At 51.9% G+C, this 15,810-nt stretch overlaps 5 protein-coding genes across 5 annotated transcripts; 3 read left to right on the forward strand and 2 right to left on the reverse strand.

Moving 5' to 3' along the window:
- Positions 1-1,034: 1,034 nt before the first annotated feature.
- On the forward strand, positions 1,035-8,121 carry AUEXF2481DRAFT_3056 (uncharacterized protein; the record flags this gene model as incomplete). The annotated part of the gene is made up of 5 exons (XM_013490193.1): positions 1,035-1,217; positions 1,294-1,464; positions 1,530-1,624; positions 1,682-7,352; positions 7,408-8,121. The coding sequence occupies 5 exons, from the start codon at positions 1,035-1,037 to the stop codon at positions 8,119-8,121; spliced, it is 6,834 nt and encodes a 2,277-aa protein (XP_013345647.1).
- A 598-nt stretch (positions 8,122-8,719) lies between these two features.
- On the forward strand, positions 8,720-9,626 carry AUEXF2481DRAFT_87024 (uncharacterized protein; the record flags this gene model as incomplete). The annotated part of the gene is made up of 3 exons (XM_013490541.1): positions 8,720-8,766; positions 8,828-9,011; positions 9,042-9,626. The coding sequence occupies 3 exons, from the start codon at positions 8,720-8,722 to the stop codon at positions 9,498-9,500; spliced, it is 690 nt and encodes a 229-aa protein (XP_013345995.1). The 3' UTR covers positions 9,501-9,626.
- A 1,047-nt stretch (positions 9,627-10,673) lies between these two features.
- On the forward strand, positions 10,674-11,100 carry AUEXF2481DRAFT_37755 (uncharacterized protein). Its single transcript, XM_013490400.1, has one exon. It carries the CDS (start codon positions 10,843-10,845, stop codon positions 11,047-11,049), a length of 207 nt encoding a protein of 68 aa, XP_013345854.1. The 5' UTR covers positions 10,674-10,842; the 3' UTR covers positions 11,050-11,100.
- On the reverse strand, positions 11,015-11,401 carry AUEXF2481DRAFT_37757 (uncharacterized protein). The gene has a single exon (XM_013490401.1). The coding sequence runs from the start codon at positions 11,386-11,388 to the stop codon at positions 11,191-11,193; it is 198 nt and encodes a 65-aa protein (XP_013345855.1). The 5' UTR covers positions 11,389-11,401; the 3' UTR covers positions 11,015-11,190.
- A 455-nt stretch (positions 11,402-11,856) lies between these two features.
- AUEXF2481DRAFT_63439 (uncharacterized protein) lies at positions 11,857-15,344 on the reverse strand (the record flags this gene model as incomplete). The annotated part of the gene is made up of 4 exons (XM_013490490.1): positions 11,857-12,504; positions 12,552-12,986; positions 13,046-13,914; positions 13,967-15,344. The coding sequence occupies 4 exons, from the start codon at positions 15,342-15,344 to the stop codon at positions 11,857-11,859; spliced, it is 3,330 nt and encodes a 1,109-aa protein (XP_013345944.1).
- Between the last annotated feature and the right edge of the window lie 466 nt (positions 15,345-15,810).

Raw genomic sequence — 15,810 nt, forward strand, 5'->3', positions numbered from 1 at the left:
CCTCCAAGGAATGTTCGGCTCTCCGCGAGAGATTCTCGGACCCCGATGAAGCGTCGGTCGGGAATGGGACAAAGATCCAGCCAAAATTCTCCGTACCTTGCGGTAAAATGGTGCTAAATTTAATGACCCGCTCACTACGAGGACGCTACTGTGAGCTTGTAGTCGGGGCTTATGTGAACATGCTACCATCAAATATGAATCAAAAGAATGTCTGAAATGAAGCTCGAATTCGAATATAAGAGGGGTTGAGGACGTTTGACTGTGATCGCCAGAGATAGTAGACCAAGCTTTACGTGCCTTTTCCATTGGGATGCAGGCTATCTGCGCTGGGCCGTTGAATTCTTGATAGGTCGGATGAGGATCAATAATGTTGTCCCCAGGCATGCAGTCCGAGAGTTCAACACATGCAGTCACTGCGTGTCATCAACGAATACCTCTTCAAGAGGATGCGGGCGGCCCCGTACTCTTGTGTTGCCGGGAGCAAGCATGGAGCTTCGGACAAGGTGGTGAGCTAGCGCTTGTTGGCACAGCTCAACTGGCCGCCCCCCTTGTGCCGAAGATATAGATAGTGAGGCTATCACACCATGTACAAGTAGCAAAGCACTCGCTGTGTCTCAGTAGACGGACCTTCTGAACTCTCCTTTCCTCCTTTGTGACTCCGTCGCCTTCTCGTCGCTGGTCGAACTACCGTGATCCAATTTCCCAGCAGGTCCAGACTAGCCTCTTTTCAGTTCCATGAAGGACGCATAGACTCGGACAATTGCTAATACCAGCCCCAACACCCGACTCACGCACCTACCGCCGGCGAGGTATATGAACATCGCGAGCCGTTGATCACAATCCACACGACCCAATTCTTCTTTCTTTTTCCTTCTTGTTCTTTTTTGATACCCAAGGTGGGCGTTCTTGCGAAGAACAACTGTCCCGAGCAGCTCGCAGACCGGGCCGGCATTAGCTTCTTGTTCTCCGCACTCTCGGCCCTCTTTTCAAAGTCCCACAGTTCAGATCTGTGAATGGGCCTTCCAACCACAACCATGGCGGACGCAGTGGGAGGAGCGCCAGCGGTAAATGGCAACATGAACGGTCAATCAAGTTCCTACGCCTCAAAGTTCAACTTGGCACCACACTTCATCGGCGGCAATGAGCTTAGCCAGGCTCCCCCTTCATCTGTCAAGGATTTTGTCGCCGCGAACGATGGACACACGGTCATCACCAATGTGAGCGACAGACTCCTTCAGGGGCCTTCCCAGCCCTCGACTGAAGCTCCACGGCATACTGACGAGACGTCTGTAGGTCCTGATCGCAAACAACGGTATCGCCGCCGTCAAGGAGATCAGATCTGTCCGAAGATGGGCATACGAAACCTTTGGCGACGAGCGCGCCATTCAATTCACCGTCATGGCCACCCCTGAGGACTTGGCTGCCAACGCTGACTACATCAGAATGGCAGACAAGTACGTCGAGGTATGTGACAGCTGAAGACTCGAGAATCCGGACCTACGGAGTGGCGGGCTGACATTGGAGAATAGGTGCCTGGCGGTACCAACAACAACAACTACGCCAACGTCGAGCTCATCGTTGATGTTGCTGAGCGTATGGGTGTTCACGCAGTCTGGGCTGGATGGTGAGTTTCCCTGTAGCAATTTTCGAGCACCGAGTCACAGCTGACACACTACTCTAGGGGTCACGCCTCAGAAAACCCCAAGCTGCCCGAGTCCCTCGCCGCATCACCAAACAAGATCGTCTTCATCGGTCCTCCTGGCTCTGCCATGAGATCGCTCGGTGACAAGATTTCTTCCACCATTGTCGCACAACACGCCGGTGTACCCTGTATCCCGTGGTCAGGAGAGGGTGTTGACCAAGTCGAAGTCGATGCGAACAACATCGTCACCGTCAAAGACGACATCTACGACAAGGGTTGTGTGCACTCTGCCGAGGAGGGTCTCATTGCAGCCAAGAAGATTGGATTCCCTGTTATGGTCAAGGCCTCCGAGGGTGGTGGTGGTAAGGGTATCCGCAAGGTCGATAATGAGGAGGAATTCGCTGCCATGTACAAGGCTGCCGCCAGCGAGATCCCTGGCTCGCCCATCTTCATCATGAAGCTTGCCGGCAACGCCAGACATTTGGAGGTACAATTGCTGGCTGATCAGTACGGCAACAACATCTCGCTGTTCGGTCGCGACTGCTCCGTCCAGCGCAGACATCAGAAGATTATCGAGGAGGCTCCTGTTACCATCGCGAGCTCAAAGACTTTCCAACAGATGGAGAAGGCTGCCGTTTCGCTCGGTCGCCTGGTCGGATACGTGTCTGCAGGTACTGTTGAGTACCTTTACTCACACTCGGACGACAAGTTCTACTTCCTCGAGTTGAACCCTCGTCTTCAGGTCGAGCATCCCACCACTGAAATGGTTTCGGGTGTCAACCTTCCCGCTGCCCAGCTGCAAATTGCTATGGGTCTTCCTCTACACCGTGTTCGCGACATTCGTCTCCTCTACGGTGTTGATCCCCACACCTCCACCGAGATCGACTTCGACTTCTCCAAGGAAGGCAGCACGCTCAACCAGCGCAGACCTCAACCCAAGGGTCACACCACTGCTTGTCGTATCACCTCCGAGGACCCTGGTGAGGGCTTCAAGCCTTCCAGCGGTACCATGCACGAGCTGAACTTCAGATCGAGCGCAAACGTCTGGGGTTACTTCTCAGTGGGTGCTGCTTCGTCGATTCACAGTTTCTCCGACTCGCAGTTTGGTCACATTTTCGCCTATGGCGAGAACAGACAGGCTTCGCGTAAGCAGATGGTTGTTGCTCTCAAGGAGCTGAGCATTCGTGGTGACTTCAGAACCACCGTCGAATACCTTATCAAGCTTCTCGAGACTCCCGCTTTCGAGGACAACACCATTACCACTGGCTGGCTCGACGAGCTGATTTCCAAGAAGCTTACTGCCGAGCGTCCCGACCCTATTCTGGCTGTCATTTGCGGTGCCGTCACCAAGGCTCACATTGCTAGCGATATCTGCACAACCGAGTACCGTGTCAGCTTAGAGAAGGGTCAAGTCCCCTCCAGGGACGTTCTTAAGACTGTTTTCCCTATCGACTTCATCTACGAGGGATCGCGTTACAAGTTCACAGCCACTCGTTCTGGCCTGGACAGCTACACACTCTTCATCAACGGCTCAAGATGTTCCGTCGGCGTTAGACCCCTTTCTGATGGTGGTCTGCTCATTCTGCTTAGCGGACGCAGTCACAACGCCTACTGGAAGGAGGAGGTCGGTGCCACTCGTCTCAGTGTTGATGGCAAGACTTGCCTGCTCGAGCAGGAGAACGACCCAACTCAGCTTAGAACTCCTTCTCCCGGTAAGCTTGTCAAGTTCACTATTCAGAACGGCGAGCACGTCAAGAAGGGCCAGGCTTTCGCTGAGGTCGAAGTGATGAAGATGTACATGCCTCTGATTGCCCAGGAAGATGGTGTTGTCAACCTCATCAAGCAGCCCGGTGCCACTCTCGAGGCTGGAGATATCCTCGGTATACTCTCCCTCGACGACCCTTCCAAGGTCAAGTCTGCCCAGCCTTTCCTCGGCCAGCTCCCCGAGCTTGGTCCTCCTCAGGTTTTGGGTAACAAGGCTCCTCAGCGCTTTGCCTTCCTTCACAACATCCTCCAGAGCATCATGCAAGGCTTCGACAACTCTGTTATCATGCAAGACACCTTGAAGGAGCTTGTTGATGTTCTCCGCAACCCTGAGCTGCCATACGGCGAGTGGAACGCACAAGCATCAGCCCTCCACTCACGTATGCCCCAGAAGCTTGACGCACAGCTTGAACAGATCGTTGAGCGTGCACACAGTCGTGGCTCTGAGTTCCCAAGCAAGCAGTTGCAGAAGACTTTCGCCCGCTTCCTCGAGGAGAATGTGGCCCCTAGCGATGTTGATACACTTCGCCAAGGACTGGCTCCCATCCTCGAAGTCATGACCAAGTTCAACGATGGCCTCAAGGGCCACGAGTTCAGCGTCATGTCTTCTCTTTTCAAGCAGTACTACGAGGTCGAGCACCTTTTCGCTGCTAGACAGAACCGTGACGAGGAGGTAATCCTTACCCTCAGAGACCAGAACAAGGACAGCTTGATCAAGGTCGTTCACACTGCTTTGTCGCACGCTCGCGTCGGCTCGAAGAACAACCTCATCATCGCCATCCTTGACTACTACCGCCCCAACAAGCCCGGTGCCGGCAGCGTCGCTAAGTACTTGCGCCCCTCTCTGCGCCAGCTTGCCGAGCTCGAGTCCAGACAGACCGCTAAGGTCTCATTGAAGGCCCGTGAGCTCCTCATTCAGTGCGCCATGCCCTCTTTGGAGGAGCGTACATCCCAGATGGAGCACATTCTCCGCTCGTCTGTTCTCGAGTCCCGCTACGGCGAGGCTGGTTGGGACCACCGCGAGCCTAGCTTTGAGATCATCAAGGAGGTTGTTGATTCAAAGTACACCGTGTTCGACGTGCTTTCTCAATTCTTCGTCCACGCTGACCCATGGGTTTCATTGGCTGCTCTTGAGGTCTACACTCGTCGTGCTTACCGTGCTTACCAGCTCAAGACTATTGACTACGTCACCGAGAACGATACCCCCTACGTCCTCACCTGGGACTTCTCCCTCCGCAAGGTCGGCCAGTCTGAGTTCGGTCTCCCTATCGAGTCATCACACCCTTCCACGCCCGGCACTCCCGCCGGTCCTGGAGGCTTCAGCCGTGTTCACTCTATTAGCGACATGAGTTACCTTGACGCCCGTACTAAGGACGAGCCCACTCGTAAGGGTGCAGTCATCCCTGTCCAGTACATCGACGAGATTGAAGAGTACTTGTCCAAGGCACTCGAGGTCTTCCCTCTTGCGGGTAGCCACAGCGGCAAGCAGCGCGGCTCAAACTCTGGTCACATGGCCGATCTCTCCAGACAGCGCAAGCCTGCTGCTCCCAAGATCGACTCTACTGACGAGCTTACTGCAGTCTGCAACGTCGCTGTCAAGGATGCTGAGTCTCTCGACGATCCCGAGATTCTCGCTCGCCTTGTTCCTATTGTGAACGAGTACAAGGAGGAACTCCTCGCACGTCGTGTTCGTCGCTTGACATTCATCTGCGGTCACAAGGATGGTACCTACCCTGGCTACTACACTTTCCGTGGTCCTGCCTACGAGGAAGATTCCAGTATCCGTCACATCGAGCCTGCTCTTGCCTTCCAGCTTGAACTCGGACGTCTGTCCAAGTTCAACATCAAGCCTGTCTTTACCGAGAACCGTAACATTCACATTTACGAGGCCGTCGGCAAGGGCGTCGAGAACGACAAGCGCTACTTCACACGCGCCGTTGTGCGTCCCGGCCGTGTCCGTGACGATATCTCGACTGTTGAGTACATGATCTCGGAAGCTGATAGACTCATGACCGACATTCTTGATGCTCTGGAGATCATCGGTAACAACAACTCCGATCTTAACCACATCTTCATCAACTTCTCTCCCGTCTTCCCTCTCGAGCCCAGTGAGGTTGAGGAGGCCCTTGCCGGTTTCCTTGACAGATTCGGTCGTCGTGCTTGGCGCCTCCGCGTTACTGGCGTTGAGGTCCGCATCATCTGCACCGATCCCACCACTGGCGAGCCCTACCCTCTCCGTGTTCTCATCAACAACACCTCTGGTTACATCATCCAGGTTGAGCTGTACGCAGAGCGCAAGTCCGAGAAGGGCAATGACTGGTTCTTCCAGAGCATTGGTGGCAGCACCAAGATTGGTTCCATGCACCTGCGCCCTGTGTCGACTCCCTACACTACCAAGGGTGCCCTGCAGCCCAAGCGTTACAAGGCTCACATCATGGGTACTCAGTACGTCTACGACTTCCCCGAGCTGTTCAGACAAGCCATCGAGAACAGCTGGAACTTGGTCACTGGTGCCCACCCTGCTCTCAAGGACAAGCAGCCCATCTCTGGCGAGTGTATAGAATACAACGAGCTTGTTCTTGATGATACCGACAACCTGGCTGAGGTCAACCGTGACCCCGGTACCAACTCTATCGGTATGGTTGCATGGCTCATCACCGCCAAGACCCCCGAGTACCCTCGTGGCAGACGTTTCATCATTATTGCCAACGACATCACATTCAAGATCGGTTCATTCGGTCCTGCAGAGGATAGGTTCTTCCACAAGTGTACCGAACTGGCTAGAAAGCTCGGTATCCCCAGAATCTACTTGTCCGCCAACTCCGGTGCCCGCATCGGCATGGCTGAGGAGCTCATTCCCCACTTCTCAGTCGCATGGAAGGACGCCTCCAGACCTGAGGCTGGCTTCGACTACCTCTACTTGACTGCCGAGAAGAAGGCTCGCTTTGAGGATGGTGAGCTTAAGCACGTCATCACCAAGGAGACTAATGTGAACGGCGAGGTCAGACACGTCATCACCACTATCATTGGTGCTGAGGACGGTCTTGGTGTTGAGTGTCTGAAGGGCTCTGGTCTCATCGCTGGTGAGACTTCGAGAGCATACGAGGACATCTTCACCATCACCCTCGTCACTTGCCGCTCAGTCGGTATCGGTGCTTACCTCGTTCGTCTTGGTCAACGTGCCATTCAGATCGAAGGTCAACCCATCATCCTGACTGGTGCTCCTGCCATCAACAAGCTCCTGGGTCGCGAGGTCTACACCTCCAACTTGCAGCTTGGTGGTACCCAGATCATGTACAAGAATGGTGTTTCTCACATGACCGCTGGTGACGACTTTGAGGGTGTCTCCAAGATTGTCAAGTGGATGTCTTTCATTCCTGACAAGAAGAATAACCCCATCCCCATCTCGCCCTCGACCGACTCATGGGACCGTGACATCACCTACTTCCCTCCCCAAAAGCAGCCTTACGATGTCAGATGGCTCATCCACGGTAAGCAGGAAGACGATGGCTTTGCTTCTGGTCTGTTCGACAAGGGCTCTTTCGAAGAGGCTCTTGGCGGCTGGGCTCGCACTGTCGTTGTCGGTCGTGCTCGCCTTGGTGGTATCCCTGTTGGTGTCATTGGTGTCGAGACTCGTTCCGTTGAGAACGTCACACCTGCTGACCCTGCCAACCCTGACTCTATCGAGCAAGTCACCAACGAGGCTGGTGGTGTCTGGTACCCCAACTCCGCCTTCAAGACCGCCCAGGCTATCAGAGACTTCAACAATGGTGAGCAATTGCCTTTGATGATTCTTGCCAACTGGAGAGGTTTCTCTGGTGGTCAGAGAGATATGTACAACGAGGTCCTCAAGTACGGTTCATACATCGTCGATGCCCTCGTCAAGTACGAGCAACCTATCTTCGTCTACATTCCTCCCTACGGAGAGCTTCGTGGTGGATCATGGGTAAGTTTTGTCGAATATTTTTTACACATTTGCAAGATGCTAACAACCATTATAGGTCGTCGTCGATCCTACCATCAACCCTCAATACATGGAGATGTACGCCGACGAGGAGTCTCGTGGTGGTGTTCTCGAGCCTGAGGGTATCGTCGGTATCAAGTTCCGCAAGGAGAAGCAGCTTGAGACCATGGCCCGTCTCGACCCTACATATGGCGAGCTCAAGGCCAAGTTGGCCGACAAGTCACTGTCCGCTGAGGAGGCTACCGAGACCAAGGCTAAGATGACCGAGCGCGAGAAGTTGCTGTTGCCAGTCTACATGCAAATCTCTCTGCAGTACGCCGACTTGCACGACCGTGCAGGCCGCATGAAGGCAAAGGACACTATCCGCATGCCTCTGCAATGGCAAAACGCCCGTCGCTTCTTCTACTGGCGTTTGCGCCGTCGTCTTGACGAGGAGTACGTGCTCAAGGCTATGGCCAAGTCGTCATCGAAGGAGTTGGTTTCGCGCACCAAGAACCTCCAGACCCTCGAGGCCTGGTCAGGCGTTCCTCAATTCTCCACCGAGGACCAGAAGGTCGCTCAGTGGTACGAGGAGAATCGTCAAGACATCTACTCCAAGATCGAGGGTCTCAAGCAAGACGCCATCGCCTACGACGTTGCCGCCATGCTGCGCGCCAACAAGGAGGGTGGTCTCAAGGGTATTGCTCAGATGCTGAGCATGCTGCCCGTCGAGGAGAAGGAGGAGATCCTCAAGACATTGTCGGCCGCATAGATGTGTCGTCAATTGTTGCATATGTAAATGTCCCTTGTTTATTGCCTTTTTATAACACTTGGGAAGAGGGGTTCGTACTTACTGCATATTTTGTTAATGAGCTTCTTATCTTTTTACACTTTCGTCTCTCGTTCAAGCATGTCTGTTCTTTTGCCTGTCAAATGGAGTGTGAGGACACAGTCTTAGATCACTGGGTGCTTTTGTCTGTTCTTCATCATCTCTACCAACTCTACTCTACTCTTACTCATAAAAATAGTTAATCGCATTTTCCAGATCGTTCTTTCCCAAGCTCAAATGACTTCACTTTTGGCGCTCTCTTGCGACCAAACTTCGCGTTTGGTTCCATCGTAGCTGCCGTTTGCCGCACTGAGGAAATGTCGAATCTGCCCGTCACTACGAAGCAAGTCTCACTTTGCGGTCTTGGAAGTCATTGTCACACGAGTGAAGACCTCAACAAGCTTTCAAAACACTGATTGTGAGGGACAAACAGATCCATCGCTGACCATATATATTGGTCTATGATCATCATCATCTTCTTCTTTTCTTCTCTCTTCCACATCTACTTTACCAACTTGACCTGCAAGAATATCAACACATCATGACGTCCCAAGAACCTATCAAAGTGCTGCTCAAAGGCATGGCAGAGTAAGACGTTTCGATTTTACATGAGGCTGGGAAGTCACTGAACACAATGAACACAACGTAGTCTCCAAGAAAGTAGCGACCACTCTGATTTGACCATCACCTGCGGCTCTGATGTGTACAAAGTCCACAAGGCTATTGTTTGTTCTCAGTCTGAGTTCTTTCACCTCACTTGCCGTAACCACAACGATCCCGATGGCGACTTCAAGGAGGGCAAGACTGGCGTTGTGGATATCCCTGCTCGCAGCGTCAAGCCTGGCCAAGATGATCTCGAGTAGGACATTGACGCGGAAGATCTCAAGTATGTCAAGCTCATGATCCACTTTCTATACCACATGGACTATCTCGAGGTCGAAACTGCCAAGATCGAAGCGGGTACATCTCCAAGCGTCTCCAAAGACTACGCAATCGGAGAGGGTATCCTGATCCATCATGCAATGATGTATGCTATGGGCGACAAATACGGCATCCCTGGACTCAAGAGCTTAGCACGCAGCAAGTTTCAGGATACCTGGAAGCACACTGCCGCTGGACTTGTCAAGGCTATCAAGATAGCTTACACCAGCACTGTGGACTCAGACAAAGGCTTGCGTCAGGTCATCGTCGAAAATCTCTACAGCAATGTACCGAACGGTCTCTCTACATGGATACAGATGCCCGAACTGGATGAGTGTATCAAGGATCTCCCTGAGCTGTCATATGCCCTGTTACACAAACAGCTTTCACTTCCGTACTGAAGATGCGGGACGAGCGATCGATAAGCGACAGTTTCGATTGCCTCTTTTCTCGGCTGAAGATCATATCAGAGGAGTTTGACTCTAGTGGCATCCTGGTTAGAGGCGGACTCATGTCTGCCAGACGCGGAGGCTTCTTCGTTTCTTCGTCCGATGAGTTGCAGAAGGTATCGGCTCGGAAGCCTTAGCATTGTCTTTGGAAATCATGCATCAATGAATTCTCTTTCACCAGCGCGATCAACCCTGCTTCGTTGGAAGAACATACTCTATCTGACTTATGACTCTATTTCCCTTGCTGTGCCCATCATCTTGTCTCAAGTACCGTGAACCAGCGCTGTAACAAGTACGTTTGGGAGAAAGTTGGTGTTCCGATTTGGCTGTCGAACAAGCTGACAAGGGTACCCTGATTTGACTCAAAAATCGGCGATAGAAGACCATATGTATGACCCCCCGAGCATCAAGTGCGAGAGAATACAACTAATATGGCTGCTCTCCCTCTCCAATGTGACCAGCTCCATGTCTCGCCTAGTTCGCTGTTGCTTTGGAAGTCGACATTTGGGCAGCTGGGACTCGAGCTCATCATCGAGGCGGAGAGCCTACCTGGAGCTTCAATTGCAACTTGTTCATTCGCAGTAGAATCACGCTGATCGGCTGATCTCAAGTTGCTGGATGACACTCAACTGTCCGCGATGCAAACATCACGATCGATAACATAGGAGGGTTGCAACGAAACCGCCTCAGAGCGTGGATGCAAACACAAGCTTCGACTAGAAAGCTTATCCAACTTTGGCAGCAGACACGGCATGTAGATCGCTACCTCATCGAAGCCTCCACTCATAACAAACAGCACCTGCTTAATTCGATTGAAGGAGGACAATAATATGAATATACTTGCTTATCGGGAATAGCTGGAAAAATCTTCGACGAATCAGAATGATAAGTTATATACTTGAAACCAATGTCTTGCAAGGCCCGTCTAGATGCTACATCAGAGTTCCTGTTCCAGAGTGGGAAGCTGCACCCCCCCCCCCAAAAGAGCTTCCGTGACGTCGGCGGGGTTCAAGCAGGTTTCCTGAGCCACGCAATCCTCACAACACCCTTTATAAACAACGAGACCACTTCAACATCCAACCTCTCTTCTTTCTCATCTACACAAACTTCAAACTAAACACCAAAAACACCCAACCACAAACAACTCAATCATGTCTGCCCCTCAGCAAGGAAACCCCGCCGCCGGCAAGGAGGACTACCTCGACAAGGTAAGCTCCAGCTCTCTTCTCTTCCGTCCATCGCGTGGAGCAACTGTTTTGAAGTACATCGTCGCTGACACACGTCATAACAGGGCATGGACGCTCTCGAGAAGAAGCAAGGTCAAGACCCCAACAAGCTCCGCTCCGTCAACGAGAAGGTCAGCGATACCGCTCGTGGCATGTTCGAGAAGGCTACTGGTATGCTACTACACCTCCATCTCACCTTTGACAGGAAAGAAAGAAAAAAGGATACTAATACAACAAACACAGGCAAGAAGGTTCCCGACAAGGTCTCGAACTAAACGTTTCCCCCGTCACCACTACCTATAATGGAGGCAGGCGTAGCTTTGACACAAGGCTTGAAGCTTTTGATGGCACCTGCGATGGAACGAAGAGCGCGATTATGCACAATGATGATATGAAATACCTGGCTGCAATAGCTCTTATGACAAACCATTTTCATTCCTACTTTTGTCTTGTCCTTTGATGAAGTTGTTGCTGTTGACCGCTCCATCTCTCTTGAACCATGTCTCCATTGAGTCTGTGACTTGATCAGAGTCAGGCTGCTCAGTATGAGCTTTCGTATACAGCCCAATTTGTCTTATCATACTCGAGTGTGCAACATCAATGCAGCTCCACATCCATGATCTCACGAACAGAGGCACATTGTCAAAATCACATGAAACTCCAAAGGAGGTGTCCAATTTCGCATACTCGTCATCACTCACTACCTTACTTTCTTATATCTCTCTCTCTCTCTCTCTCTCTCTCTCTCTCTCTCTCTCTCTCTCTCTCTCTCTCTCTCTCTCTTGCTCTCAGCTTTCCTGCTATGTACAAGCCAGGCATAATTAATAATCGTTCCTTCTCCCACTTTTCACCTCCACCAAATGCCCGAGAACAGAAAAAAAAGACTCACGAGAAAGAAAAGAAAAGAACCGCCATCTCTGCCTTGGGTATAAACATTTTCGGAAGATCCTCCCAAAACCTTCAACGCCGCGTTATCCCCAGGAAAAGAAACACATGACCACTTCCCATAGCATAGCTCTCTCTTTGCTTGCCCCTTTCCCGCATTATGTGCAACAAAAAATTCATTCTTTTTCTTCTTCTTCTTAGCTGGCAGTAATGCTTTCGGGTGGACTCATCATGGCATTCTTTCCTTCGTGGTCTTTTTCCGGTTCTGCGTCTTTGCCCTTGTTGACTCCTGGCATCGCCAACTTGAGGGGTCCGATCGGCTTGACTAGTTTACTGTCGTCCTTGTTTTCTTCCAACTTTCTGCGCTTCTTTGCTGCTTGTTGTTGCTCGCGGATGGGTCGTTTGCGGGGACTGCTGATCTTGCCTGTAGGAGGTAGACGAGGACGTGGGAAGCGCTGTTTAGTAGGCAAGTCCTCGTCATCGACCAGTGGTCGTCCTTGGTTGGCGGCGAGTTTGGTGGCGAAGAAGTCTTGAACCAAGCCAATTTGGGAGGGCAGATTGTCCGTCGAGATGGGGTCGTAGGGGGTAGGTACAGGGAATACGATACCAGATGATGTGATCAAGCTAGTGTGGTTGGCTTGGTAGGCGCTGTGCATGCGGTTCTGCAGCAAATGCAGTGGGACGCTGAGACTCTCCAGACCGAACTCATCAGCCAGGCCAAGCTCCTTAAAGCCAAAGAAGTCTTCGTCATAGTCGACAGCAAAGTCGCCGCTGGTAAACTGATCGCTGCCATCGTTGAATGCACCGACGCCATCTGCACCAACACTGTCGCCCAAGGCCGGACGCTGTACATGTCAGACATGAATTCAACACGCTTATAATGTATACTCACAAGTAGATCGGCGAGATGCGCCTTCATGCGTTCATGTACCACACCCAACTTCGTTCCTAGCCTCTCGACATCTTCATTGACATATGTCTCGAGAGATTCTAAATCCAGACCATTCTTGTGCAGGCAGTGGAGCACTTGCTCCTCGGCACTGTAACTATGAGCATCCAGATCGTCTTTTGGCGCTTCGTTGTACAGGGTAAAGGTACGTATAAGCTTGCCAAAGAAATCGCTGGCGATGTCCGTGACTGCATCAAGCGCAGAAGGTTGGAAATCTTCAAAGCCGGCATGGTAGAAGATCTTACCCACCGATCTTTGGAAGGCTGCACGACAGACCCATGGTGACATGATGGGTCCATCTTCGGAAACAGCAACAGCGCCAATATCTTGTTCTACGAACGGCTGAGGATCGTACTTCTGGAATTGGTTCTGATAGGTCTGAGAAAAGTAAATCAGTACACGTCTTAAAGTCATGCTGTCAGTCCAGAGTCACTTACCTGAGCTTGGATTTGCATTTGTTTGACAATGCCAATCTTTGCGCAGATCTTTCGAGTCTCCTGCATTTGCCTCATATTCGCTTCCATTCGTTTGGTAAGGCCACTTTCTGACGATATGAATTGTTCGCTTGGGAACAATCGCAGGTAATCCTCAACTTGGGGTATGACTTTGCCTTCCGAGTCTTCGGTCCATTTCAACTGTTCGTTCAGATCTGGTATCGCAGCCAGAACGTCGTAGTAGTCTGGAAGTGTGCGGTCTTGATCTTTCTGGATCTCGGCAAGGGTTTCTCCGGTGGTGGTCGTGTCGGGTTCCGACTCATCAGTCTCAGTCTTCGAGAGCGCGCTATTTGCCTCTATCAAGATCTGCTTCTGCTGACGGAGCCATCTTCGCATTCCTGCTTTTGTGCGCAGCAGAGCCGGTTCGTCTGAATTCAGATGGTTACCACGAAACAAGCGGTTTCTTTCAGCGGCAGCCATAGCTCTGTCCTTCTTGGTCACTTGCTTCCATGTTTTGAACTCAGCATCATCCTCGTCTGGATCCTCGACCTGTGAACTGATGGCGATCGAGTTTCCGACAACATCCACCTCCATTAGATCGGGTTGGCTCATTCCATTTAATCCGAACGGGGTCGCCATGCCAGGTGGAGGTGGCGTAGTAAAGCCATTCGAGCTCGCTTCTGCAGGGGCGTCGGAATCGGCACGCAGGAATTCATTTCGCAGACTAGTCGCAGAAGCATGAATTGCAGGCTTGAATTCGGCAGCTGGAGTGCCTTCAACAGCACCTGGAGTAGTCTGCCGAGTCGTATTCGATTGTCCCTTCTTGCTTTTGCCTGGAGCTTTACGGCCACGCGATGCCATGATAGGTTGATCTGCAGAATTAATCAGTCGGGTGATAAAGATGTGAAGAGCACGCTTAATTACCATCGTCGCTGTCTTCTCCTCCCTCAAGGTCAACATCAAGATTTTGTAGACGTCTCTCTTCTGCTTCAACTTCTGCTCTGTCCCTAACGACGATTTCGGGAATCAAGGGCACTAGTTTGTCGGTTTCTTTACGCATGTACAGGGCCTTCTTGCGCAGAAGATGACCCGGGTCAGCATTGTATGTCAGACAATTGGCCCAGATGAGGTTCAAGTCGCCCACAAACTCCTTCTTCGATCTGTAAGAGAAACTCTTGAGCTTCTTGATCATGGTACCGATGTCCATGGGCTGTTTGATGATGTGGAAATAGTCGGGGGCATCTCTTTTGTTCACTCTTTGCAAGAAAGGCGTCGAGTATTCGGTCATTGCCTTGAGCTCCATCAGAACCTTTTCAGCAGCCTCGTACAGCTCTTCCTGGCCGATCTTCTCCTCGCTCGCCCATTTGCTACGTCCTTTGCGGACTTCACTAATAAGAGTTCGCAATTGGGTGTCGTTCGCGTTGACCATGGTTCGTTTGGCGTCTATACGGGCAATGAGATTCTTCAAGGTCAAGCTCGAGGCACCAAGATCTGCGTTGCTAAGAGAGCCTTGTTGGATACCAGAGGGGTCGGAAGTTGGAGCAGGATTTGGGTTTCCAGACATTTCGTTCTCGACTTGTCTGTCCAGATCGTCGAGTTTTTGCTGTTCCATCATGGCATCTCGATCAGCCTCGAGTGTGTAGAACATGATGTGGAAACTCTTTCGCGCCGCATCTTCAACAGCCTTTTTGTCTTGCTCGAGTTTCTTGCGCACATCTTCCGAAGACTTGACATGGTCCGAAGAGGCTGGTGAATTGCTGGTGCGCGTGATGGTGGGCTTCAGCGACAAGGATGGCGAAGCGGCGTGTTTTGAACGCGAGGGAGACTCGGCAGTGGCATGTTGTTGTTGACTTTGTTGACTGTCTTCATCCTCCTCATCATCGTCATCATCGCCGTAGTCATCTTCGTCAATGGTGCGTGCAGGTCTCTTTGGTGGAGGTGGTGGGGGTGGGGTGGAGTGGCCGAAGGGTGATTGGTCGCGAGCCGGACGGCTTGTTTGTGATTCTGGATCTGGATGCGAGATCGGTAGGGGATTGCGAGAGAAGAGATTCGCGATTCTGGCTTGCGAAAGGTCGAAGCGAGCCTTCAAGGCAATATGGAGCGGATCGTCGTCATCGGGATCGCGGTCATGGTCATGGTCAGGGTCATGGTCAGGTTGGTCGGCAGGGTTAGAATCGGCTCTGGAAGTCCTCGCAATTGAAGCATCTCGGGGCAGCGGCGCGGGACTTAGGCCATTGGTAGACTTCTGTCGTTGGAGGGTATTGCTGGCCAACGCGGGTCTCGAGCGCTCCTTATTGTTCATGGCCAAGCCGGGGACGAGTGCTGATGCTGCGCATTCACGCAGACCTCTGATACGGCAGAGGAGTAACAAGCATCTGATAGCGCGGGATGCTGAGGAGAGACAGGAGGCGGGAGAGAGATGTAGCCTGATGGAAAGTCGCTGGTTCGCGCGTAGGGTGATGGATGATGGGTTATGGCGACGCACTCGTTGCGCTCCATGCGTCGGAGTCTCGGCTAAGCACACCCCCCGTTGCCCTTCTACGCTCTTGTCGCTGCTGCCAATTGCTCCTTGTCACAAGTTACCATCGTAGCACTTTGCCAGTTGTGTCTTCACTTGTTTGATGATACACTAAGACATGTACACTAGTTAACCGTATAAATCTTCATAGATCGGGCCTGTATTGCTGAACCGGACGTGGATAGTCATGCGAGACGAGCATACACTAATCACGCCCCCACGTCTGATCCACTTTTGGGCACTCCGCTCT

Source organism: Aureobasidium subglaciale, assembly GCF_000721755.1.
Source record: "Aureobasidium subglaciale EXF-2481 unplaced genomic scaffold scaffold_5, whole genome shotgun sequence".
Classification (NCBI taxonomy): domain Eukaryota; kingdom Fungi; phylum Ascomycota; class Dothideomycetes; order Dothideales; family Saccotheciaceae; genus Aureobasidium; species Aureobasidium subglaciale.

What these genes read in the sequence shown, in the direction of transcription:
- AUEXF2481DRAFT_37755 (XM_013490400.1), top strand. Translation starts at nt 10,843, where the DNA reads ATGGACGCTCTCGAGAAGAAGCAAGGTCAAGACCCCAACAAGCTCCGC.
- AUEXF2481DRAFT_37757 (XM_013490401.1), bottom strand. Translation starts at nt 11,388, where the DNA reads ATGTGGAGCTGCATTGATGTTGCACACTCGAGTATGATAAGACAAATT.